Raw genomic sequence first — 24,620 nt, 5'->3', positions numbered from 1 at the left:
GAGAGACACAGCTAGAGAAGCTGTTTTTTTTGGATGAGACATTAAATCAATTTGACATCTGCCCTCTTCGGTGGATGTGAAAGATCCCATGGTGCTATTCAAAGAAAAGCAGGGGAGTTCTCTCGATGTCCTGACCAACATTTATCCCTCAACCAACATCACTGAAATGAATAACCATTAATTTTTCACTAAGTTTTACTGTGGAATTTTTCTTGCATGAGAAGCAAATAGTCTGGAACGACACCACATTCAGTGTTCCAACAAGTTTCATAAGATTCAAAAATCCTTAAGGTTTAGAAATATCTGGCGAGTTCAACCATACTAAATCACTGTCACTTTTTCCATTTCATGCAAACTATTACTAAATGGCTGACAATGGATCAAAGGAGCATTATAAGTAAATTTGGAAGTAGTTTTTGGATGCACACATTGTGTAGCTGAAATGCTGCATGCATTTTTTCCAACCAAGATCATTCTTTTATATGCTACTTTAAACGTAGCCATTTTAAGGCCAATGAACCTGCAACATACTGTTTCCCAGCAATAGTGCGCGGAAACTAGCCAGTATACACATTATACTAAATAAGTGACATGGAATTTTTTTTTTTAAAAAGTGAATGGTTTTGGAAAACGACACTTCATAAAACAAATCTGATGGGAGAGAAGACAAAATAGTTCCTGGAACAGCTGTGCTTTGAACTAACAACAACATAAGCACGCTGGACTTGTATCCACTTTCAGGATTTGTTCCCTGGCGACTTTAGTAACCTCAAACTTCTACAAACTCCATTTAGATTCAATTTGGGATTAGCTAAAACAAAGCAACTTCTAGCAAGTACTTTTCTTATGAAGATTATGGCATACACGATCAGGTATCTGCATGGTTTATTTTTAAATGTTCATTCAAGTTTTGTCAATGGCCTTATCTTCCAAAATGGCTGGCAAAGGAGGTGCAAGGGCCGTTGATTATAATCACTGCTTGAAATGTGGTTGCCTAGTTCCTGTCTGCCCAGTTTGCCCCAGTAAAAGATAAATGAAAAGGGCCACTCAGTGAGCACATTCCTCAGCCACGTTGTGTTAACTCAAGTTACAGGAGATATGCAGCTCTTCCTCAAGGCTTTACCCTGCCTAGTTGATGCTCTGTAATTACAAAGCTGAAAAAAGAAATAATTTCATTAAGAGTTCCCATTTCACAGAGGTGGTTTCAAGCCAATCCACATCCAGCACCCTGCTCTGAAAACACTGCTCACATTTTGGCAACCATGACAAATTCCACCACAGCAGCCGAGACAATCCACAACATTCTAAAACAATCAACAACATTCTAAATAAAACAATAACAGATCTTCCAAAGTTAACAGATCCTTTAAAAAATTCCAGGATCTGATCAGAATCTTCTCAAAAACTAATTAGTACTTCCTTGTGCCACACCTGTTTTGTTGAAATCTGTCCATAAGATTTTGAGATATATTGCGTATAGACAAACTAACAAAATGGGGCAAAATCATTACTTCCATCACAGTTTGTGCTAACAAGCGTCTCTTGCTGCCAGAAGAATTACAAGTGATCACTTCTTTTAGTACTGCACAGTGCCTCCAAGCCAGCTCACTTTTAGTGCTGTCCTCTTGAACTTGCATTTTCCTTGAGAAAGATCACCTGTTTTGTGAAGCACTGATCTTGGAGAAGAGAAGTTTTGGGTAAATCACAGACAATAACATATGTAACTCCCACAAATAACATTTGTCTTGGTATGTCCATTTCAGGGGAGGCCCACACTCAAGGTGATTCAATTAGAACTTTCTGGAAGCTTGAGGCAACCTATGTTGTTGAAGAAGGAAAAACCACCTGACTGGTGGCAACCATCTTAGCCACCGTGTGAGTGTCCATTTTAAAATATAAGTGGCAGTTCCAGAAGCTTCCAGAGGAACATAGTCCATGTTTGAAGTTATGAATAGGACACACTTTCAATATGAATGTCACATTCTTTCCTTTAATGTTGAAGTACACTTTTGATGGTTGAATGAACTCTTCTCAAATGGTCAATGTTTTAATTACCTGACCCATTTTTACCACTAACAAGATGAAAAGTGAATAGTAAACACACAAGTCACTGAACCTGTTTGCTTTTGATTCAGGGCAGCAATTGATATCTCGCATTCTTTGAACAGCAGCCCAACCAACCCCCATCCTCCAACATCCCTTCTGCCTGGCTGAACAACTTCTCAGCTTAAAACAGCTTCTCACCTTTAATTCCACTCACTTCCTCCAGATAAAAGATATCACTATGGGAACCTGCACAGGTCTTTTTGAAGGAAATGTTGAACACGCTGTTCCCATGCTGGTCGGCTCCTTTCCCTGCTTTTATTTCTGCTCCATTAATGAGTCAGTTGGTACTGCTACCCTGATCTAGAGACTTTAATTTACAATGCTTCTTGGGTCTCCATAATCTCTTTCTTGTATGTGGTTCATTTTTAATTTGTCTCTCTTTATCACTGTCTCAACAGATGGGGGTTTCCACATGCATCCATTACAAACCCACTGTCTAGCACAACTACCTGGATTGCACAGTTTTCCCCCAGTCTGCTTCTTGTAAGTTCTGCATTCTTTTCTCCAAGTTCCAGTCACATCTGCTCTGATGAAGCCACCTTCCTCATCAGGACTTCTGAAATGACCTCCTTTTTCTCCAGCAATTGCATTGAAACCTACAAAATACTTAAAAGGAGGGACAGGGTAGGTGCAGGTAAAATGTTTCTCCTGGTTGGGGAATCTAAAACCAGAGGGCACAATTTCACAATAAGGGGTTGGCCACTTCGGACCGAGATGAGGACAATTTTTTTTTTAAATTCAAGAGGATTATGAATCTTTGGAATTCTCTACCTCAGAGGGTCTTGGAAACTCATCGAGTATGTTTAAAGCCGTTATTAATAGATTTTGAAATATCAATGACGTAAGAGGATATGGGGATAGTGTGGGAAAAAGGCATTAAAGTGGATGATCAGTAATAATTGTATTGAATGGCGGAGCAGGCTGAATGGTCTGCTCCTGCACCTATGTTTCCATGTAACTATGCGATAGGAGATAATTATTGCCTGACAATCTTGCTAGCACTGAAAAGTGACTGCTACAAGTGTAGAATCTCAATTCTTTGGGTTTTAATTGTTGTTGAAAGTTTTTAAAAACAACATTTTTTTTTAAATAGTTTCCTTTTTCTTTTATTCTTCTCTTAATTCAATCTTTCTTTCCCTCTCATTATTTCCCTTTCTACACCCAATTTTACACTGAATTCACCCACTCTAATTTAAACAACTTCTCAGTCCCTGTTCTCTTGTTTTTAAAATTCTTCATGGGACGTGTGCATTGCTAGCAAGGCCAGCGTTTGTTGCCCATCCTTAACTGCCCTTGAACTGAGCGGCCTGCCATTTCAGAGGGTAACTAAGAGTCAACCAAATTGCTGTGAGAGTTACATATAGCCCAGAGCAAGTAAGGACGCAGATTTTTCTTGCCAGACATTAGTGGATCAGATGGATTTTTAACAACATCGGTGACAGTTTCATCGTCACCATTATGGAATCTAGGTTTCATTTCCAGATTTTAAGTAATTGAATTTGAATTCCATCAACTGCCATGGTGCCCACTGAGCACTGCCTGGGCCTCTGGATTACTAATCCAGGACCACTATCACGATTGTTTCCTTCGCAATTCTTCAATCTAATTGGTTAAGGAGAAACCCAGTTGCTTGCCCTGTTCACTTAGGTTCCAGATGCCCGGCTTCCCTCACTTCACTGATATCAACTTGCATTTTCAGCAACTTGCCAGGCAAAAAAATTTGAAATCCAAACGTGCAGAGGCAAGTTTTTTTTTGCTCAAAGGATGTGGGCATCGCTGGCTGGCTTTATTGTCCATCCCTAATTGCCCTTGAGGCGGTAGTGGTGAGCAACAGCAGATGTTATAAGATGTTCTACCACAGCAAAATATGCCCTATTATCTTATACTTGAAAATGTTCACATTGTTACTTCTTTGAAACACAGCATCTAAGATTTGATTAAAAAGATTTATGGCAACCAAGAAAATCTTTTACCTACAAGGTTTCTGGTGTAGTTAGAAAATTTATATTTTGCAAGAATCCATGGCAGCCTGCAATAATTAAAACAATTGTACTTGTTTTAACACTTATGTACAAAATGAAGCCCCCCCCCCGCCCACCCAGCTAAGTTTAATTCCATTAAAGACAACATAGCTACAATCTGTAAGAGCATTGTGAGGGCGTATCTTCTAAAATGGCCAAAGTACATAACCCCAAACTACAAACATATTTCAAAATATTCAGTGAAATGGAAATGATTTAAGACAAACATTATTGTGCCAGTTTGTTTTCAATGATACAAATAATTAGCTTGTGGCACAAAGACAATTCAGTGCTACTGTAGAAGAATGGATTCTATGTTACAATATAGTTCTTAAGCATTTTAGAAAGAATGCTTGCCAATATATTGGGCATACCCACACTATTAGGACTTATATAAGTACTTTCATATTTTCCATCAGACACCACACAAAGTTTTTACATGAATTATTCCTTTCCAAGGATCAAGAAATCGTAAGAGAGAGAAAAAAAATTTTAGGACTACTCTACAAGTGATGGATTGATGGGATTTGAATGTGAAGTCTCTGGATACTATTATTATAATTTTCCCTGATGGCTCATTAAGTACTTACTTGATAAAGACTAAGGGCAGAATTTTGCCTTTGTTTGGTGGGCTTGCAGCTGAACTCCGCCGTCAAAACACGCCTCCTGTGCCCGGGGGGGGGGAGGGGGGGAGGGAGTCCCCAGCTGTCAAAATGCGCTCTTTCACGCATGTGCGCGAAAGAGTGCACTTCTCCCTGAGACTAAGTGCTGTCTCAGGGAGATTAATGACAGCCCAAAAAAAAACTTTAAAAGTAGAAAAATTAAAAAATTAACATGTTCCCCTCATGTGACAATGTCACACGAGATGGGACATGTTAATAAATATAACATAAAATTTATTGAAGTTTTTAAAAACTGACATGAAACCTCATTCTGCCATTGGATGAAGTTTCATGTATTATCAGAAGCCCGCTGGGGCTCCTGTCCTGCCTGCCTTAAGGTTGGACGGGCAGGGTCTTTAATTATCTTAATTACTTTGTCAATGGCTTCAATTGGCCATTGACAGGTCGGCAGGCAAACAGCTGATTTCGCTGTGCACCAGCCTTCCTAAAAATTTAAATAGACTGGGATGATGTCGGGGGTTCCTCCCGATGTCATCCCACGTCATTTTCCCATCGGCGAGCGGGCCCCGCCCCCAAATAGCCGATGGGAATATTCTGGCCTAGGAGGGACCTAGGTCGAATCCCAAGACTATGCTGAGTTAGCTGATCTCAACTTGGGTGGTGGTAACTGGCCTCAGGTCAGCTGGAGAACATGGGTAAGGAACCCCAATTACTAACTAGCTCGAAACGTACCACTATGGACACTGATGATGATGATGCTGTCTTATGGTAAATAGTCCATGAGCACTCAGCATCAAAATTATACTCAAGAATAAAAGCTGGGAGCATGGTTATCACCCATGGAGGCATTACCCAGCATCGAGAAATAACGGGAGGGAAAGAGAGGAAAATATGATTGACAATGTAATAAGTTATTTACAAATTCGGGATGCCGAAAGAGGTCCGGAATGTGACAGATGATAACAAAAATATGTGCAGATGCACAACACTTAGATGAGAATAAAAACAAAAAAACTGCGGATGCTGGAAATCCAAAACAAAAACAGAATTACCTGGAAAAACTCAGCAGGTCTGGCAGCATCGGCGGAGAAAAGAGTTGACGTTTCGAGTCCTCGTGACCCTTCAACTCTTTTCTTCTCCGCCGATGCTGCCAGACCTGCTGAGTTTTTCCAGGTAATTCTGTTTTTGACTTAGATGAGAACATTAGATTACATAGAGTTCTGAATGCAATGGAGGAAAATAGGCTCTTCAGTTGTCAGTAAATACATCGAGTATCATCCATGTAAGTAGGGACATAAACCTTTAAAAAATTCATGCACTATAACCAATGCCACAAAACTATTGAAAAATAAGAGGATTAGGACACTTTATTTTGTTGCTAAACAGAGCCTTAATGAGAACTTATCTGGAATGCAGGGTTGGATTTTCATCAAGTCAGGATGACTGGGGAGCCCTTTAAAAATGGCGGCTGGGTCCTGATTCTGGGATTCCCAACCCCATTCCCAGGATGCCTGATTTTCCGGAGTGCCTTTAAAGGGTGCAAGCTGGTTCCTGTTAGAAGCTTGCACGCTGCACTCCTGACCTGGCCTCCATTTACAGGGATAGCCATATACTACTTCTGTACGATTTTCATGGAGTCAGATCAGGTTTTTAAAGAGCTGTGGTTCACGGCCCCTCAGAGGAATCCTGAACCCTAATATGCATGAGGGGGCCTTTTAAAAGGCATGTTCAAAAGGTCCTCCTCATGCACCCTATGCCAAGCTTTGCCCTTCCACTCTCTTCCCCACCCCCACCCCCAATAATCCCTCATGCTTCCCATGCAAAGCTCTTCCCATGGCCACCTATGGCCCCTCATGCCAAGCTATAGCATTTCCATGAGTGTTAACCCACTGTCTAGAACCAAAGAACCCTGTGGTGACAGTAGGAGGTGTAAAAAAAAACTTTGAGAAAACATAATTCATTCATAACTTTCTCCTATGTTGGAAATAAAAGTCATTTCTCTACAAGCTAATAAAGGCCCAGAGCCTAGACATCCATTAAGCTTGTTTGAAACACCTGCACCCCAGAGAAAACTGTTTGATTGACAGCTCATGATTTCTGCTGTCATTTTCACAATGTTTGTTTACACAACGTCAGTGGATTCAAGGTTTCATGGTTTTCATGATCGATGCTTTAAAGGATCCAGTTGATTGACACTTATTAGCTTGGAGAAAAAAAAATCACTGCACTACAGCACAGGAGAAAGTTATGAAAGAGTTAGTTCCTTTTCAAAACTTTTTTCTTACACATCATACTGTCACTACAGGGTGCATTGATTCCTTTTTTAAAAATTAATTCACGGGATGTGGGCTTCGCCGGCTGGGCCAGCATTTATTGCCCATCCCTAGTTGCCCTTGAGAAGGTGATGGTGAGCTGCCTTCTTGAACTGCTGCAGTCCATGTGGTGTAGGTACACACACAGTGCTGTTAGGGAGGGGGCTCCAGGATTTTGACCCAGCGACAGTGAAGGAACAGCAATATATTTCCCAGTCAGGATGGTGAATGACTTGGATGGGAACTTACAGCTGGTGCTGTTCTCATCTACCTGCTGCCCTTGTCCTTCTAGATGGTAGTGGTCGTGGGTTTGGAGGGTACTGTTTAAGGAGCATTGGTGAATTCCTGCAGTGCATCTTGTAGACTTGTCATACCAGACAGTGTATCATGGGTCAATGGGCATGGAAGTGTTATAGCATAGCATGGGGAGCATGAGACCATCGGGAAGGTGGAGGCATAAGGTGGCATGGATAGGGCATAGGGAATATTTGGAAGGTGAGGGAGTGTGTGAAGTGTGAGGGCTGAAGGGCCTTTGTCTTCTTGTTTTAACTGGGACAAAGTTCCACAATACCGAGGTGGGGCTTTGAAACAGCCTGCCTCCGCACCCGGCAGCCCCTCTGGCTGCCTTCAAACTTCTTCCCGAGTCAGCTGACCTGATTCCAGCCTGCACCCACCCCCTGACAATGAAGACCCTGCCTTTGCGGGCACTTTCTTCTGAGGCAAATGGGCAGAGCCAGAAACTTTCCTGACTCCCACTGCTCTTGCCCTTGGGACATTTCTGAATAAAGTGTCAGACAAGAGTCCAAAATCAAATTTTAAAAAAGCATACAAACACTTTGAATCAAAAAGTAAACTGCCTGATATTTCCTTTTTTTTTTTAAAAAGGGCATTTTTAATACTTCAATTTACTAAGCTGGTGCTGCTCTACATAGAGAAGAGATACTTAATTTTAGACTTAAGGTCCAACCTTAAGGCTGGCAGGCAGGCCAAGAGACCCAGCGGGCTTCTGATAATACATGAAACCTCATCCAATGACAGAATGAGGTTTCATGTCCGTTTTTAAAAACTTCAATAAATTTTATGTTATATTTATTAACATGTCCCATCTCGTATGACATTGTCACATGGTGGGAACATCTGGAGGAGAAAAGCCAGGCTAATTTTAATCCTCTCACATGATGTGGAATTGAAGCCCTGGAGAAGGTTAAGGAAGACCATCAGATTGATACCCAATTACAGGTCTTCAGTTACTAAAATATGCTGAGGAAGCTTGGGATTTTAGCAAAACATAGACCAAGGAGATTTGATAGGGGTCTTTAAAGCAATGAAGGAATTCAACTTTATTTATTTGGATTGGCTGTTCAAGATACATAAATTAGGAATCATTGGCCTCTGAAAAATCTTTCTGTTTTGTACAATGATTGCAGATTTGCTGCGTGTTAAAAAGGGAGCTGCACAGATTTTTCAAAGTGGTCAGCATAAAACAACATATAGAAAAAAAGATGGCATTGTGCCCCTGGCATTGAGGGCCGGAAATGAAATTTGAGCTTTTCTCTAAACTGGAATGAGGTTTTTTTTTACCTTTCCCAGCAGATTGGGGACTAGTAGTTGAGGGGGGGGTGGGGGCAATTGGAAAGCATGGCATGCAAAAGTTACACATGACAGTACAAAACAGTGTAAACAGACTAAGCTGGAGTTTTTGTTTATTTTTATGCTTGGATGTAACAATACTCCACAGTTACATCAAAATGGAAAAAATATGTGGGGAGGAAAATCTAAGTCAGGAAAAGGGGTGGAAGTGAGTAGTTTGTTAAAGAATAGCCACAGACAAAAATATTCCTTGAACAATGAAGAAAAATGTGCCTGACCAAAGTGAAGACTTGTTATGGTAAACCTTATTTCATTCCTCCAGACCATGCCAAGGTTAGTGTGAGAGAGTCTGGTTTTGGAAATATTTTTGCAAAGATGGGAGACTTGCATCACTTGGTGAGGCAGGATCTGTTTTTTGTAAGGCAGAAGGAAAATAATGTCCTCTTAGAGCACCGAGGGGCCAGGCGAAGGGTAGCCAACCAGTGGATTCAGAAAGAGAACCACAGAAGATGAAAATCAATATCACACTGAACTCTTGTTGCATCTTTATAGGCAGCTAGTTTAAAATCAGTGTCTTGGCCTAAATTGCTACACATCTAGTTGTGAATAAGGTAGTAGACAGGACACTGTGTTGTAGATATTGAAATCCCCAAAACAAAAAATGGTGCAAGGTCCAACTCAAGTATTCATTGGGTAGGTAGGGATTTCACATGACTGCACAAAGGGCTTTAAAAAAATGAATAATTGATTTCTTGCTGACATGCTGCTTCAATGGTTAGTTTCTGAATGGAATATTAAAAGCATTATGAATAGCATTTTTTAAAAATATAAAAACAATTCTGGTTTTGATTCAAAGTAACTCTGAGCCAATAAGCACTGCTCTTGCCCTTGGGACATTTCTGAATAAAGTGTCAGACACGAGTCCAAAATCAAATTTTAAAAAAGCATACAAATACTTTAAATCAAAAAGTAAACTGCCTGATATTTCCTTTTTTTTTAAAAAAAAGGGCATTTTTAATACTTCAATTTACTAAGCTGGTGCTGCTCTACATAGAGAAGAGATACTTAATTTTATAGAATTTTCATTTTCCTTACAAAACATCAAGTTCAATAACCTCAGTTTTCTGTTCAGTATCCCATTCCCAAAAGTCCTGTTACATAAACAGCAGCACAAGAGTCGCAGGACAATGGCACACTGGTTTCTGGCACGCAAAACGTGACTTCCTGTCTCATGTAACTTCTGCTATCCACACAACTCAATTGTTGATTAAACTCTCTACTTCCGGAAACAACCACCCTGTTAAACGATACGAGCAGTTTTTAAACTCAAGTTTGCAATTTAATTGGATACAAATTTTTAATGTTTGCTCACATCAATTAAATTATTGCAGAATAAAAGAAAATGTTTTGGTGTTAAAGGAGTTTGAATAATAAGCATCCTTTTCAACAGAAAATGATTTTGAACTTTTTCGCAAATATTTTTGACCATTGAGAGAAAGCTTTTAAAAAAATCAACGCAGCCATTAACCTGCATGCTTCGATGGTCAGAACTTCAATAATTCATGCATTAGTCTTAAGTGAACACTGGAAAATGTTTTCTACTTTCTGTATTCAAGAACTTAAAATCACACTGAATTGTTGACTTCTCAATAGAAAATATAAAATGGTCAACACCTGGCAATTTCAGTCATCATTAAATAAAATTTTTAAAATACTAAGTTATCAAAGGGAAACGTACATTTAAAAAAAAACCCTGCCCATCCCTAATTTCCTTCCCAGTGGCAATTATGGGTGGGGCAGTAAATGCTGGCCTTGCCAGCAATGCCCACATCCTATGAATGAATAAAAATTTCAGCAATTTAATTAAATCAACCAATGATTAGTTCTAACAGTTTGTAAAAAAAAATCCCACTGTCTTTTTAAAAGTTATTCCCTAGGAAGCAACCATTACTGGAAAGGCCAGCATTTGTTGCCCATCCCTCATTGGAAGGTAGTGGTCACCCGCCTTCTTGAACTGCTGCAGTTCATCTGGAGTAAGTACACCCACAGCGCTGTTAGAGGGTTCCAGTGACAGTGAAGGAACAGGGACACAGTTCCAAATCAGGATGGTGTGCAACTTGGAGGGAACTTACAGGGAATGCTGTTCCCATGTGGCTGCTGCTCTTGTCCTTCCAGGTGGTACAGGCTGTGGGTTTGGAAGGAGGTATCAAAGGACAATAGTGCTGTTTTTGAAACCCTCAGGCATTTCCTCCCTTTAAACATTTGTGCTATTATGAGCAATCCAATAACTTATAAAAGGTGCACACTGAACCAGTTATATAAGCTTTTTTTATATATATACATTATAGTTTTCAACTTGATCTTTTTGTCCAGTTTGTCCCTTCACTACCTTCCAAACTTGTTCTTAAAAAAATGGGCAACTGTTATTTGTTATAATCCCACAAGTGAACCTAACCCTCCAGATGCCTTGCACAAGTAACCATTTCTCTTATGTGAGCCTAGATAGGGAATGTAAGAAACCTTATTGACAATGAAAGGCACTAGAGTCTAGTCCAAACCTAGTTTCATCTACTGTGCAGGCACTGTTAATGGACAACCCGCCAGGAGCAAGAACTGTTGCTTAGATGCCCTCTTTATAGGTCATTTGCAGCATCCCAATTGCTGCTCCAGTTCAGATCAATTAACTCAACACAGACCAGGAACCAAATCTAGGTCTTTCTGGTCTGAATAGTTTATAATTTGCCAAATGGCGGCTTCTTGTTGCCAGTTCCTCACCAACTTCAAGATAGGGAATATCTGGAAATAAAAAGACTGCTACAGATAGAAATTTGAACCATGTCAGATATATGGTGAAATAGTCCTGTAAAATATTACTTACTAAGAAAAATCACTTTAATTCAAAATCCATTGCATCCTTAACGTAACCCTGAAAGTTAAAACATTAATATTATGGAGATAAGTCTTTGAGCTTCTCTTGCTCCACAGTGTTGTTAGAAACCTTGTTTACAAGTGCCAGAGCAGCAGTAGGAAAATCCCTGAGAAATTTGCCCACAACATTTAAAAGAATTTATAATCAGATACTCCTGGTCACAGTCACTAATTCTGTGAAATAGATAGCATCTTAAATTGTTTAAAATTTGCCAGTGAAAAAATGGCTCATTTGCATCCTTACTATTTGAAAAGCTTTTCTGCTGCAGTATAAGCAGGGTGAAGTTAATTTTGATTTGAAAGAATGGGTTGACAGCTCATGATAGACAGCAGCTTATATACTGGACAGAGATATGGAAGAACTACAGTATTGAAGACCTCAGCCAAGATAGACTTCAAAGCACCTAAATACAGGAAAGGGGAGGGGGAATGAATGACACTCAGAAAAAAACATTAACCATCAATACAAAGATATCATTTTTGGTAAATGTTCCACAGGTCCTTCATTTTACAAATCATCCCTTAGATTTGTTGACGGTGTCAAAAATTAACTAAAGGGGAAAAAACTTTTTTTTAAGATATAGCCTGTGCTCACTGGTACCAACTGAAATCTTTCCCTTAAAAAAATCTCAACCCCAACCCCTAGTAAAAAAACTGACCAAATCTTCTCTCAGCCAAAGTGACTTAATTTGCTTGTTTAAATGAATGGCCTTCAAAAGATCTTACAACAAAATCTAAAAGTCACCACCAAAAACAGCCTTCAGGAAGCCTAGTGTCTGAAAAGGAAAACCACCTAGTCTGGCACTCTACCCTCAAATTCAGGCTATTAGCCACAAAGCTACTAATAGATTAAATCACAAGCCCTGCTTCTAAAAACCAGACATATAGCCACAAAATGAGACCATTTCACAATAGACTTTCATTTTTGGAAAGCACAGTTAGTAGGGTGTTTAAATGGAACATGACCAAACACAAAAATATACAACAACATTAAACTCCTTTAAAGAGTGAAATGTTAAAATAATTTTCAGATGCCTTGCAGCCAAGGCCATAGTTTTAAAAAATTTATAAGCATGACCAAATTGCACGGCGACTTATTTTTTAACGTGGTCATTGAGGTGGGAAAATCGCAAGTCCTTCCCATCAAAATGATTTGCATGCAACATATGGATAGAGGACAGCTCTTTTTCCAGTAGTGAAGGTTACCCCACATGGATTTTCCATACAGCTAGATTCTCCCAAGCCTTCCTCAGACACAATGGCCACATCAATCTCCAGTGTACAGATAAATTAACCAAGTGACAAGTGCTATTTGTGCATGAGACAACACCTTCATCACTTTGCTTAAGGAAACAAGGAAGCAGCTGGATTCCACCACAACTTTCACATGTTGGCAAGACTCCCCTGACTGCAAGGCATTGCATATTGCACAAATGTGAGCATCATTAACCCAATGACCTTCATGAAAGGAAATAGGCTTTGCACTCAATGACTGTTCAGATGTTATCTGACCACAGTAACATCATCCTGCGCATCAGTAGCAGTTATCCAGACAACAACCATGATACCTCCATTGTGCAGCATTGCACAATGCCTGCATTATTTGTAAGTGGAGAAACATTAGATAGACACCACTGAGGAGAACAGGACTATCATCTACAACCATGACTGCTGATTCCATTGAGTAATTCCCCAACAGCAGAGGAGATCCTTACGCTGGACATACAGCTGCCACCTCCATCTTCCCCAAAAAGGACTGCCAAGCATTTTGGACACAAGGAAAAGAGACAATGATTATGCAGAATACTTCAAAAAGTTAACTCCCAGAGAGTGTGGAAATTCCAAGCTAGGTTTTCCCCTTGCTTGATGAGTTCAACAAATGCTTGCAAGCTTGAGCTTGCTCCTGATAGCGGGGATTTGAAAATTTAAACAAAGGGTATGAATTTAATGCATTGTAGAATAGGCAGCTAACTTACATTGATGAGAACAGGGTTAAAAGGACAAGGCTAACAAGCCGAACTTGATGCGGGATAAAATGTTGGTAACAGAGTTTTGGACAGTTTGGAATATATTTAATATAGAGTTCAGAAGGTCAGGGAAAAGAACATGGAAAAATTCAAGGCTGGAGGTAATGAAGGTATGGTGGAGGGTTCAGCGACAGAGCATGCAACTTTGTGATGGATAGGTATGAGTTTTGAATTTCAGGATCAAACAGCAAACCTGGATTTCACGGTGCCATATTAAACATGAGTAGGTAACCAGCAGAAAATTGGGAGGCTAGGGTGCCGCGAAAATCAAGCAGGATGGCTTCAGTCTTAGCAATGTTAAATTCAACAAGTTTTGGCTCCTCACTCTCTAATCAACCCTACAGTTATCCAGCACCTGCTTATAATTTTATTTCAAAACACAACTCCCTTTCTACCAGTCTACCACTAAGTCACATCCAGTCTAGAAAAATTACATTATTCAAGAATCAGTTGTTGGCCATTATATCACCAATTAAGGACATATGAAGCAGATTTGACAATAATTTAGTGGCACTGTGCCTGTTACCTTACAACATTAGTATAGCATTGCCAAACTTTTACTATTTTGAATACAGAAGCAAATTTGGAGCAAAACGCTTTTGTTAAAATATGCTTTTCATCAAACACTGCATTGAAGAGGTCTTAGGAACTCAATTAAAACATGTTCTATCGTTTTGGAATGTTTACCAATGTAACATCCTTACCTGAAAAAAATTAAAGTAAAAAGTCTGTTGACTTGAGATTCATAATAAGTGTCTGTATAGATTGATGTAGAAACAGTACAGAACATGAAACTGAAAAGTTTCACAACTTTCTGCCATTATTTCTTTAGGTTCTTTTGCATAAAAATTAGAATAAATGCATGTTGCTGTTGAAGCACTAAATTATCTTCTGTAATAAAGAGCACATCTAAATGTAGTGCTGTGAAAACTCCTGTCAGAAATGCATTAAGGGAAAGTGTAACAGGTGTGAATTTAGGATAATGGGTGCAAAAACTGCTTTGCTTAGCCTTGCCCTGCTTTCCATGTGAAGGGTGTAGGCATTTTCCTATATGCTGGTCTCATCGAAGTCCTCACTCAAGTCTTCTGCAGCAGTACACATCTGCCAACTCGAGCTCTGGTGATCTGATACATGAACGATCCTTTATCCCTGGCTGGGTGCAGGCAACTGTTCCTCAGATGACTCATCATTTGTTTATTAGAGCTATATAAACTAGCCTCCAAAGTATATGGCAGTATCTGAGCTGGTGGCTTCAAGTGCCTCTTCATTAGTGTTGTGCTGTTCTCTTTTCTCCTCCTCAGGTTGTTGTGACGGTGACCATGGCAATTTTTGGGTGCCTGAAAGCAAGAGCTCAGAGGGGAAAGTTTGGATGGGATGCAAAGCAAGAAATTCATGCTCACATCATCTGCAGCTTGCTCATCATGCCAGATAGCAGGATGAGGGGGAGTTGAGTTGAGAATGAGCATAAGACTGGAACATACTGTCATTGTCAATGTTTCAGCGATGTCAGATGTCACAGATCCTGTCACAGCTGGCCTCATGATACTGACAATCAACTCCATAGGGATAGAAGGTACAGGGGTTCTTGTCCCCTGCCAGTTCTGCTCTGTTCCCCTCTATTATGTGCCACCTTGTCCTGAAAGAGAGAAGGCAGAATATCAATGGGCAATATGCCTAACATAGCAGAATTTCTGGCAGTATATGAAGTCAGCAAGAGACAAGTGAGAGGCTGGCAGCTTTGTAGGTATGTGAGGGCAAGGTGGAGTACCTAGATTTTACATGCAAGTTCTGAGTGCTAGGGAGTGCTGCTGGATGAATGATGGGGGTGTGATGCATCGAGAAGTATGAAGGGCTGCTGTCATGGAAGGGTAGTACTTGGCATGTGAAGCTGTTCACTGACTTTGACCACTCCTGTGAGGTTATTCGACTTCTTGTGGCACTACTGCCAGGTTCTCAAGTCCAAATTCAGAGTTGAACTCCCTAGCCATCTGCTTCCAATCCCTATTGGAGTGTGGTCCTTGAGGGTCTCCTGCATCCCCAAAGAACCATGGCACTCTCCTCCTTCCTACCTTCATCCCAATATCTCCAGTGCCACATACATCGGTCTGGAAATCTCTGTCTGCCCTGATGTCCACTTTACAATAATTTACATCGCAACAATATTTTTGTGCAGCCTCTATTTCTGATGCAGAATACCATGCACAGAGGCCACAGACAGCTTGGAGAATGAGCACTGGAGGCATTCAGGCCAATGCTACAATCGTGCAGATGAGGCGGTTGCAGAAAAATTGTGCTATCCCAAACCTGATCCGCATGGGCAAGTTGCAAATTGCAACACTTCACCCCCACCCCAGCCACACCCAAAAACCAGAGCAACCCAATTGTCAGCCCAATATAAGCCAAAAATGGATGCAGCACTTTAAAGCTGTACATGTAAAGTTATGAAGATGAAAAAAGGGGTTATAACTGATGTTATCAATAACCAGATTGCAGTTAATACGTTTTGCTTAGGAGTGCTGACTTAAATATGTATTGCCAAAACCAACACTCCAGAATAATGATGCAGATCTGCAAGTTACGTGCAATGCTACTGCGGTCTCCTTTGTCTCACGTGTATGGCCTATAAAATGATTTGGTGGCAGAATCAGGATCCAGAAATCAATTTTTGATGAAAGACATTATGCTAGAGACAGACGGATTCGACAAGAAGAATGAAAACAAGATGCAATTGTTCAGGCACCACTAGGTGTGTACACCAATTCTCCAACATGCAACTCATTTGGTGCTTCCAGGCATTAGAAATTTTAAATGCTAGCCTATAAATATCACCATCTGCAGTAATTTAGAAACTGACACAATTTATAGTTAAAACATATGTTGAATAGCCACTAGAAAACATAGTAATTTAGAGAGAAAAAAAAAGTTCTCTTAAGCCCTGAAGCAATGTTTAGCAGATTGTGCACTGCTCTTTATGTCCATACATTTCCTTCAGAAATTCCAAAACAGATAGCATGCCAAGTTTTGTTGATGCTCTTACAAATGTGTAAAAGCAGTGTATAAAACAAACATCTATGTGAAATAGATAATCATACAATCAAGGTTCGTTTTTTCTTTCCAAATAAAGGCAATTGGAACTCTAATAGGATAAATATAAAGAGTGTTCATCAAGCTGTTTCAAAAGAAAGGGTGTGGGAGGCATTAGCCAGTTGTCCATAGTTTTGGTTGCTTTAGAAATCAGCAACAATAAGGGATATATTGTTCATATTATGAAACATCTTTCAAATAATTGTGCTAATATAACCAGCTAACTCAGATTGCCAACCATATGCCAAGAAACCCCAGATGTCCTACTTTAGCCACTTAAATATTCAGCTCAGACTCCAATACTAAAACAAAATGTTGATATAACAAATGGTTTTTAAGGGGTTATATTAATAGAATCCAAACTGGTTGGTGAAGTCAAAATCAGAGTTTATTGACTTTGCTCATGCTCACAGCTCTCCCCTCATACCCAGTGTCCCAGCTGTCCCCTACTTATAAATGTTTTGAAAGTCTTAATCATGGAACGCTTCACGAATTTGCGTGTCATCCTTGCGCAGGAGCCATGCTAATATTCTCTGTATCGTTCCAATTTCAGCATATGTGCTGCCCAAGTGAGCACGTCCCCTACTTATAACTCTTTCGAGTACAAACACATTTCCATCTGTTCCTATTCAGATGAAATTACATTGTTTCATAATTTGCCATGGTGAGATTTGAACTCTTGATCTTGGGGTTACAAGCCCAGTACCATAACCATTTGGCTATTTAGGCCAAGCCCCGTCCCCTACTTATAACTCTTTCAAGTACAAACATGTTTCCATCTGTTCCTATTCAGATGAAGTTACATTGTTTCATAGTTTGCCATTGTGAGATTTGAACTCTTGATAATCTTTTAAATGAAAACCAAATCAACAAAATTGGGATAAATCAGGCACAGCCCCTAATTCAGGTCAGCTGTAAAACCAAGGACAAAATTTTAAAGGAACCTTACAAACTTTAAATCAAAATGTGATTAAAGGGGTCAACAAAACACCCCAGTCCCCGCGGTGCCCACCAAGCACGGAAGGCCTCGAGAGTGCCAGCAGACACCGCGTGCTCCGTCTCCAGGGACATCCGGCAGCGAACTTAGCCGCGGAAGAGGGACAAACAATCGGGCGGGATTCCCCCGTCGATTGCCCGCTGCCTGGACCTGTTAATGGCCAACTTGGCCAGGCCCAGGAGCAGGTTCACGAGGAGGTCCTCCTCCTTCCTGACCCCCTTCCGCACCGGGTGCCCATAGATCAGGAGCATGGGGCTGAAGTGCAAACAAAACATCAATAAAAGGTTTTTCAAATAACTAAAAAGGGAGTGCAGCCTACAACACCCTACGTATACATGGTCCACGGACTCCACAAGACCGCAAAAAGGGCACGTGTCCTGAGAGTCCGTGAACCTATGCATCCTCGTACTATAAGGGACTGCTGCATGCAACACCCTCCAACCCAGGTCCCCGATAGAAAGGGGAAGGACACCTCCGTAGAGGGCCTCCCATCGGGGGCCTCCGCCGCCGGACGGCAACAAGGCACGCCAGGGCTTGTCCGGTCGACAGACAAGGGCGAGAAAATGGAAGGTGTGCAGCAGCAGTCCATACAAAAAGCCCCTCTTTGCCGTGCCAAAAGGCACGGAGGGCATGTCCCCGAGGCAGCTCATATTGCGGGGCACCATCGAGGGATGGTTTGGGGCTTGGGGCCAATGTGGAATTCTGTCCGAACAGGAGAACGTTCAGACGGAAGACCACCGCGCACCTGGGCCACCTCAAGACCCAAAATAACGTCGGGTCCGAGCACGACCGTTCTCAGGTCTTGGATGGCATCGGCTGCGACCTGGACACTCACAGACGCGCGTCGCGCCAACTCCTGCGGGAGCATCCAGCCCAGTCCTCCGCCACCCAGCACGTCCCCGATCCTGGTCACCCCTGCGGCCACAGCCCTCCTCTCCGCCAACCACTGAAAAGGACGGAGGGGCGGATTCCTGAGCAGCAGCTCTCTGACGATAGCCGCTACTCGTGACGGGGGAGAGCTGCATCGCGAGGCGATCACTTTTCAGACTTTGATCAGGTCCTGGTAAAAGACGGGCAACGCCTGCAAGGAGCCACCAAGGCCCAGCTGTTCTATAAACAGGAGCTGCACGTCATAATTCAGGCCGTGCACCTGACGGAAGAAATACATCGTCAGGGCACACCATCTAGGAGGAGGCTCGACGTAGAGGTATCGCTGCAGGGTCTGAAGGTGGAAAGTCGCCACCTGTGTGCGTAGGCACACTAGCGCCTGACCACCCTCCCTAAGCGGGAGACTCAGAACCCCGGCAGCGACCCAGTGCAATCTTTTGTCCCAGAAAAAGTCGACTAACAATCTCTGGATTCTTGTGACAAAGTCCGGGAGAGGGGTCAAAGTGACCAGCCGATACCACAACATGGCGGCGATCAGCTGGTTTAAAAGGCACGGAGGGCATGTCCCCGAGGCGGCTCTATTTGCAGGGCACCAGTACCCGAGGGAGGGTTCGGGGTCAATGTGGAATTCTGTCCGAACAGGTGACATCGTTTCATAGTTTTGCCATTGTGGGATTTGAACTCTTGATAATCTTTTAAACGAAAACCAAATCAACAAAATTGGGATAAATCAGGCACAGCCCCTAATTCAGGTCAGCTGTAAAACCAAGAACAAAGTTTAAAGGAAACTTACAAACTTTAAATCAAAATGTGATTAAAGGGGTCAACAAAACACCCCAGTCCCCGCGGTGCCCACCGAGCACGGAAGGCCTCGAGAGTGCCAGCAGACACCGCGTGCTCCTTCTGCAGGGACATCCGGCAGCGAACGTAGCCACGGAAGAGGGACAAACAATCGGGCGGGACTCCCCCGTTTTCTGTAAAGTGGAGTGCTATGTACCTTTAACAGAATGCAGTTAGTTGACCATGTGACTGTTATGACCAATTGCTACACACTCTTGGGTAACTGTAAGTCTAGAGCTGGAGGTGATTGAAGAAGCACACATGGTGTTAGTGTTCTGTTCTTAACTCCAATAAACCTTCAGTGTTTGTTCAGTTAATTAGTCTCTGCTTATACCGTTTCAAGCATCAACTAATGTGTTAATATCAAGGGCGCAGCTAGCATTCACTGGACAAAGCAAACCTGAGGAGGCAGGTCTCAAGTTTGTCTCAGCTGGACCAGGAATTGAACCCATGCTGTTGGCATTAATCTGAATAACAGGCTAGCCATCTAGTTAACTGAGCTAATCAGCTCTCCAAAATGTAACTCTTTCGAGTACAAACACGTTTCCATCTGTTTATTCAGATGAAGTTACATTGTTTCATAGTTTGCCATTGTGAGGTTTGAACTCTTGATATTTTCCAGGGGTTAAGTGGGTTTGTAACTCTTTCAAGTACAAACCCATTTCCATCTGTTTCAGATGAGGTTACATTGTTTCATAGTCCGCTATTGTGAGATTTGAACTCTTGATTTGAACTGTTGGATCTTGGGGTTATAAACCCAGTACCATAACCACTTGGCTATTTAGGCCAAGCCTGTCCCCTACTTATATGTGCTCAAAGTACTTAATTAAACAACACCCTTCACCTGTGTATCCTAGCAATATAATTAACATACCATTAACAGATAACTCTATTCCAACCAAAGAACTCTTCTAACTCAAAAAAGACACATGAATAATGAAAAGTAAATTGTTCCATATCTGTCCAGTTTGAAATGTATTTTATAGAATGCAACAGAAGATAATGCATCAGCCCAAGTCATATGGTTGAAGCCTTCAAATATTTAAACCAACAAACACCACAAATTTAGGTGGAATAATTCAATTCTAAACAAGTTACCTATAACATGGGAATACTTATACAATTGAATTACCACAGCAGTAGTTTTTAACAACTCTAATTCCCACAATTTGGAAAAAGACCTTATAATATCTTGAAACTTAATTAACTGCTTCAGTTCATCACATTTTTAATTGCCACAATAATGATTCAAAAACCTGCTGTTAATAAGTTTCAATTAAAACAATTGCCCTAAAGCAGTGAAAAGATGATTAAAGCATTATAGTCATCTTCAGGAGACCTGAAGAGATATAATTGTTAACAGTTTTTGAAAAGTATAACTTAAGCCAGAAAAGGTCATTCAAATTTAATATAAAACAAAAAGATGTCACTTTTGTCTATTTTTAAATCCTGCATGTTGAGATTAGGATTTCTCTTTTGCAAAATAAAATATTCACATTCTCAGGAAGCATCTGCAGGAAAGTGCAGAAGTCTATTTTTTTTTAAAAAGAAAACTATACACGCACACAAATACTTTTACCCCATTTTAATCCTCCTTTGCTTCCTCCCACTCACCATTCTCTTTATCTAGGATTTTCCACAGGTCAATGACACTTTGCTATGGCAGTCAGAAGACAGGGTTTGTAGAAATAATTTCAGTTTCAATTCCAATTTTGCCTCGTCCCCTTTCATCCCATTTGCCTCTTCCAATTGAGTACCAATCTATCACATGTTACTCTCTTTTAGCAGCCACCCAAGAATTAGCAAGCTGACCCAATGTGGCTAGACGATTTACAAATAAAATCGCAGATTAGAAGTTGGAATTGAGAACACAGCTCCTTGGAATAGCAGTCCAATGCCTTCCCAGTGGAGTTACAAGAATGCCTAATCTTGCATGCTTCTCCCACCGGCCTCCACAACATCCAGCAGCTAACTGCAAACTTGTATAAATAGTGTAAACTTGTATAATAGTATCATTTATATCAGTTTCAGAAATGAATATATTTTATCTTTAAAATATATATTTTGAAATTATGTGTTGCTGTGTAATTATTAACTTCATACCTATTATTGCACTTTGGGAATGGATCAAATTGTGTTCTAATGATAAATATGTTTTGAAATTCTCCAGAGCGACAAGTTCAAGTTGGTTGTTTATTATTTAGTCTTAAGAAACCAAATCTCTGCAAGTAATTAGCTACAAAAAAAATAGAAAATACTTATATAGTGTTTATATTGGATACATTTATCTTTCAAGAGCAACCATTACAAAAGCAGCCCAGATTTGGCAATTAATTCATATCCGCAATAGACCGAGCATAATTAGTATACGTTATAAAATAGTTACAAGGTGGCATTTTGCTTAAACATCAACAATGGTTAAAGCAGCCTAAGAAAAATTACACATATATTCAGCTCAAGCTCTAATGCACTGTTTAAAAAACCTTACGATTTTTGTCGGGAGTAAACGTGGATTAAAGCACCTGCATTTATAAAAGAAAAATCTATTTTCACAGCAAAAAGAAAACTTCCCTTTCAGTCCAACAAAGTTCAAGATCATATGATAACATTTAAATTTTTCTTTCCGCAGGAATTACACACCCCCTTTTTGTATCCTGTTATTCACAAGAGTACTTTCCTTTTGGCTAACAGCATGAATATGAAACATATTTCATACGGTGGTCTTACCATTAAAGAAACTTTTAGCTCTGAGATAACTGACACTGAGGCGGAGAACAGACAGCTTGTCCAATTTGGCTACAACATCCTGTGGGAAGGGCAAGAGGTTGGCTAGGCGCTCTAGCTCTGCATTCAATCTGTCCCGATGCCTTTTGGATGGATTTGACTTTGCTCCTTCAGAGGCTGGGGTTTTTACACTTAAAGTAAAGAGAAAAATACTTGCGTTAATAATATGATTTTTTTTTAAACTTTCAAGTCATGAAATGAGGAACAATACAATACACTTTCAAACTGTGCCAAATATCAAACTTAGTACCATGTATCTCCATAAGTGAGGTTGGCAATGTAACTTACAAATCCCAAGTAGTTATAATCTACTCAAGAGAAACATCAATAAATAAAGGACCCACATGCAATTCTCACTTCATAACACAGGATTTCAACTGCAAAAAAAAATGTAATTATATTTTTCTGTTGAAGTGAGCAAAAAATATCAACTGTAGGTATCCAACTTCTATTTCCTCACCAGCATGAATCTTAGTAAGTTTTTTTTTAAAAGGTATATGGAAATGAAAAGAGGACTAAATGGGTGAAGATGTCACTTTAAATTTCATGATGATGATTTCGGGTGAACATAATCTAGCACCCTGGTTTACAGTGGCAAATGGGTAAGATTGAATCAGAAATCTAACCTCAGTTCACCAATTTGAAACTGCCAAACATTTTAAAACAATTGGCACCAGTATCACCTATGCATCCAAATTGCTAGTGGCATGTTGCACTCTCAAAGTAAGCAGGAGCGAAATCACACTCGAATCCACCCCTGCCAACCCTCACTGTAACTAATTTAATGGGCATTTATTCCATTCAAAAAGCATACCAATTATTCTTTCCTTACCTCAAAACAAATTGATAGGCCCCAGCCTACCTCATTGATCTTGTCCAGCCATATGGTCAAATACTCTCCACTCCAATACTGGTCCTACTCCTTCACATTCCCTTCACTGCCCTGCTGATTGCTGTTCTTTCAGGTGTAGTAGCCCCAACCCACCCTTGCCTACATTGAGGCATAGCATTCCATTTGTGTGAGATAGAAATTCAAACACCCGTGATGTTGCAGTAAGCTAATTACATTTTATTTGTTGCTGGAAGTACTACAAGTTTTCTGAAGTACTTTCATTGTATAGGACAAATTATAAAGTTAGGTGCCAAAAAATAAAATATTAGTCGTGAGCGGCCCACTTATTTATTCATTTTTGTTTCTGTCTTTGAGCATCCTTTATCCAAAAACCTCGGGGCCAATTATATTTTGGATTTCAGATCATTTTGATTTTCGGATACTGCATATAGCTCTACTTACATTACAATGGCGGAAGCCTAGGCTAGCTATAGCTTAAGTAAATAAAGTGGCTAGAAAAGCAAGATGTACCACTGAATAATAAGGGTACCTGTAATAAGTTCCCACCCATGATGCCATCTGCGAATCTGCTTGAAGGAGAGGGTTCGCAAGGTAAACAGCGCAGACAAAAATCGCAAGATAAACAATGCAGACAAGCAACTAGACTTCCTGCGCTAAAAGTTGTGTGCGAGCGACAAGGTTCATGTCAGCTTGGGTCACATCAGCTCAGGTCAGGGACTTTTCACACTAAAGGTCGGGAGCAGTCGGCGAGGTTCGTGTTGGCTTGGGTCTGAAACTTCCACTGCTAAAGATTGGTGAGGTTAAAAAATGAAATGCGGTTTTTGGATGTTTCAGTTTTCAGATTTATGGATAAAGGATACTTGACTTGTATTAATGAAAATTACATTTCGAGCTGTATCGATATATCTTAATCAAAAAAACTGTACATTAGAAGTCTTGCATTTAGCATGCATTTCCTGTTTGTCATACTTACTTCCCGAGTCTCAATTTTCCCTCATACCTGACTACCTTTAACTGGACAGCCACATTTTCTTATCAGTCGTCACAGAGTTGCTTCTAGTCTTAAAACCGCCATTTCCTAAGTTTATTTCTGCAGGCGGCACTGCAACTTTTTGTCTCATTCCTTGGGCCAGATAATGATATCAGGTAAAATTTATTCAACTTTGGTTTTATGATGCTATGTATAATATTAAATTATTTAACATGCTTGCCTTGCTCTACCAGTCTTCTATCTTCATGCTCTAGGCACCGTTTTTTCCCAGGCCTAATGCTGCTCGTCCACTCACTGTTTAACACGGACCTCCTTTCAAGCTGTTATACATCCGTGTCCTGGTCTAGTGATATGGGTACTCGCTAACCCATTGGTAATGCTTGTTTACCCACTCTCTAATGACTCTGATCAGAGTTCACATTCTGCTCCCTTGTTTATTTCCCAGTACTAAACTGGTTAATCTATCTTACCACTTTATAGATTACAGTACTATTTAAAAAAACTAAATGCTGGTATCCCAGTGCTGGGAAGCCTTCATGTTCATACTGGTGGGTGTGAAATAGGGAGGTCCAGGTA

General features: G+C 40.5%; 1 protein-coding gene and 1 non-coding gene across 2 annotated transcripts in view; both read right to left on the bottom strand.

Annotated features, from left to right (window-relative positions):
* The window catches only part of LOC121276040 (aryl hydrocarbon receptor-like), a 229,658-nt gene that overhangs the window by 177,338 nt on the left and 27,700 nt on the right, over positions 1-24,620 (bottom strand). Inside the window, exon 2 of the mRNA XM_041183986.1 lies at positions 22,144-22,331. Within this exon, the coding sequence (XP_041039920.1) occupies positions 22,144-22,331 (188 nt within the window). The remainder of the gene's footprint in view (positions 1-22,143; positions 22,332-24,620) is intronic.
* On the bottom strand, positions 17,162-17,268 carry LOC121276674. Its single transcript, XR_005942734.1, has one exon. It is a non-coding gene; the product is annotated as a U6 spliceosomal RNA (small nuclear RNA).

This window comes from Carcharodon carcharias, chromosome 3 (genome assembly GCF_017639515.1).
Source record: "Carcharodon carcharias isolate sCarCar2 chromosome 3, sCarCar2.pri, whole genome shotgun sequence".
Classification (NCBI taxonomy): Eukaryota; Metazoa; Chordata; class Chondrichthyes; order Lamniformes; family Lamnidae; genus Carcharodon; species Carcharodon carcharias.
This window is presented reverse-complemented; position numbering and strand designations above follow the sequence as displayed.